The sequence below is a fragment of the Myotis davidii genome, unplaced genomic scaffold (assembly GCF_000327345.1).
Source record: "Myotis davidii unplaced genomic scaffold, ASM32734v1 C64418206, whole genome shotgun sequence".
NCBI lineage: Eukaryota > Metazoa > Chordata > Mammalia > Chiroptera > Vespertilionidae > Myotis > Myotis davidii.
The window spans coordinates 1-2,559 of record NW_006382604.1 but is presented as its reverse complement, the minus strand read 5'-3'; the positions used below and the strand labels follow the sequence as shown (position 1 = coordinate 2,559).

Below are 2,559 nucleotides of genomic sequence, written 5' to 3'. Positions count from 1 at the left end.
GGGCGGCTCCCCTTCCTGTGAAAGAAAACAAAGGTTGCAAGGCCCTAGCCTATTTTATTGTCTTTTTCTCTTTGTTTTCACTTGAGCTACTCCAGCAACTTCTTAATTGGTCTTTAGTTCACCAGCCTCCTCCTTCTTTAGAACATCTTCTGAACTACCAGAGTTACCTTTCTTGACATGGACTGACCATTAAACAGATGGTGAAATATTTGTAACCCAAATAGTAAATCCTGTAAGTACTTACTGCTGTGAAGACTCCCCATCACCACAGAGTGAAGTCCAAACAAATTAGAGATGCCCAAGTTTTTTGCCACATGCCTCACCTGTCACCACAACCTCCATCATTCCAGCCTTGCTTGTTACAGGAACACTGAATCCTCATCATTGTTTTAGTACACTGTATACCCTTGTCAGTGACCAAAGTGTCCCCCAAATTGGGTCATTAAATCTTTAATTCTCCAATGTCTGACACATAGGATGTGTACCATAAATTTTAGGTGAACATAGTTGACCTTTCACTTCATATAATCCAAAGTGAAAGAACATAGGAAAGAAGTGTTCTTTGGTACAAGCAACATGCGCAACTCTTAGCATCATTTTATAACAAGTCTTTTTTTCTATGTAATATTATGGTTATAATATAGCATTGATTAATCTGAATACTTGTAGAATCATAGAATTTCAGAGTGAAGGAGTATTTTAGAAAGCGTTCCTTTGATTTGCAGATGAGGAATCCAGTCCTGTGCTTATGTCAGACCACACAAATAGCTTTTATCAAAATCCTATTCAATAACCAAAACTTTTTGAATTCATGGGTATTAAACCACCCTTACATTCTAGGCAAATAAAATGTGGAAGAGAACAAAATGTGCAATGTACTTTAGTTAAGAGGAAATCTCCTTAAGGACTCTTAACCTGAGTCTAGGTTGCTGAGGTGGGGAAAAGCCACACTACTTGATGAGAGATAATTGGAAGTTCAAGGATGTATGAGCTATCAAGTCCATCAGAAGAACAACAGAGTGGGTGTCGATGATTTTCTTTTCTCCAAGGTAAATGAGCCTCTTTTTCTCTTTAATAGGTTTCAGAACCTGCTGTGGTCCAGAAAGACATTTGTGGACAACATGAAAATTTATAACCACAGCTACATCTATATGCCTGCTTTTTCTATGAAGACAGGAACAGAGCCATCCCTCCGGGTTTATTATACACTGTCAGATGTTGGTGCCAATCAAACAGTGCTCTTTGCTAATCCCAACTTTCTGCGTAGCATTGGAAAGTTCTGGAAAAGTAGAGGAATTCATGCCAAACGCCTGTCCACAGGACTCTTTCTGGTGAGCGCAGCCCTGGGCCTCTGTGAGGACGTGGCCATCTATGGCTTCTGGCCCTTCTCTGTGAATATGCATGAGCAGCCCATCAGCCACCACTACTATGATAATGTCTTGCCCTTTTCTGGCTTTCATGCCATGCCGGAGGAATTTCTCCAACTCTGGTACCTTCATAAAATCGGCGCACTGAGAATGCAGCTGAGCCCATGTGAGGATACCTCACTCCAGCCCACTTCCTAGGGACAGTGGAGAAAGGAAGAACTAAGCCAGGGTATTTTTGCTAGGTTTTCTACAGGACTGCAAAAGGAAGTGGTGCAGTTATTTCATGGATTTGCCTGGGCCACTTGCAAACAGCAACCGCAATCCAAAGGAAACTCTATTTTTAATGTTGGCTTGGAGTACAAATAGGAAGATGTTTTATGAAGTATTTGATAGCACATTGTGGATTTGCAACATTCTGATGAAATGATTGTTGGTCAAGCACATTTACATGGTTCAAATCGAGAAGGTACAGTTCACAAGTAAGGCGGAACTCTAATTGTTGAAGTTGAAGAGTTCATCAAGGTTAATAAAGGAAATGCCAGGGCAGAGTGTTACTGATTATCAATATAAGCTGGCTTAATTTAAAAAAAAATTACTTACGAAGACTGAAATTCAAACCATAGATTTTTTAAAAGTTATTATTTATTTTTATCCTATTTAGGGGAAGTGAATAGGTAATGGGGTAGATTTTTTAAAAATCCCTTACTGAGTATTAAGGACACAAAACAATACAGCTGATATTGTGATTTGTTGAACCAAGTGTATGTTAACTGTAGTCCCCCTCCATTTAAAAAATGTTAAATAAGAATTACTTCCTGCTCCTTTGTCAAGTCTGTTTAGACAATGTGAAACATTGTTGAATTTAGACTGTGTTGGTTCGCAGTCTGAATAACATGAACCATTTTTCCTCCTCCTCAGAATGTAGGGCATACATTCAATTTTAGGTCTGCATTTTATAAGCCTGTTTGCATTATTGTTATTTTAGTGCACAAAGAGTACAAATGTGAATGCGTTATTTATTTGCAAATTATTTGCATAATTGTCTTTATAATTTAATGTTCAGAGATGAAGTAAAGCACAATGTGGTAAACTTAGTCTCTGGAAGACAGATTGGAAGGCTCCTCCCTTTTCTATCTATCATGGTATATTCACTCTGAGATAAAGCATACACACACACACACACACACACACA

General features: G+C 38.6%; 1 protein-coding gene across 1 annotated transcript; it reads left to right on the top strand.

The window, feature by feature from the left end:
- Window positions 1-1,078: 1,078 nt before the first annotated feature.
- On the top strand, window positions 1,079-2,522 carry LOC102769678 (alpha-N-acetylneuraminide alpha-2,8-sialyltransferase; the record flags this gene model as incomplete). The annotated part of the gene is made up of 1 exon (XM_006777797.2): window positions 1,079-2,522. A coding segment is annotated over one exon (487 nt), but the record flags the coding sequence as incomplete, so codon positions are not given.
- Window positions 2,523-2,559: the final 37 nt, after the last annotated feature.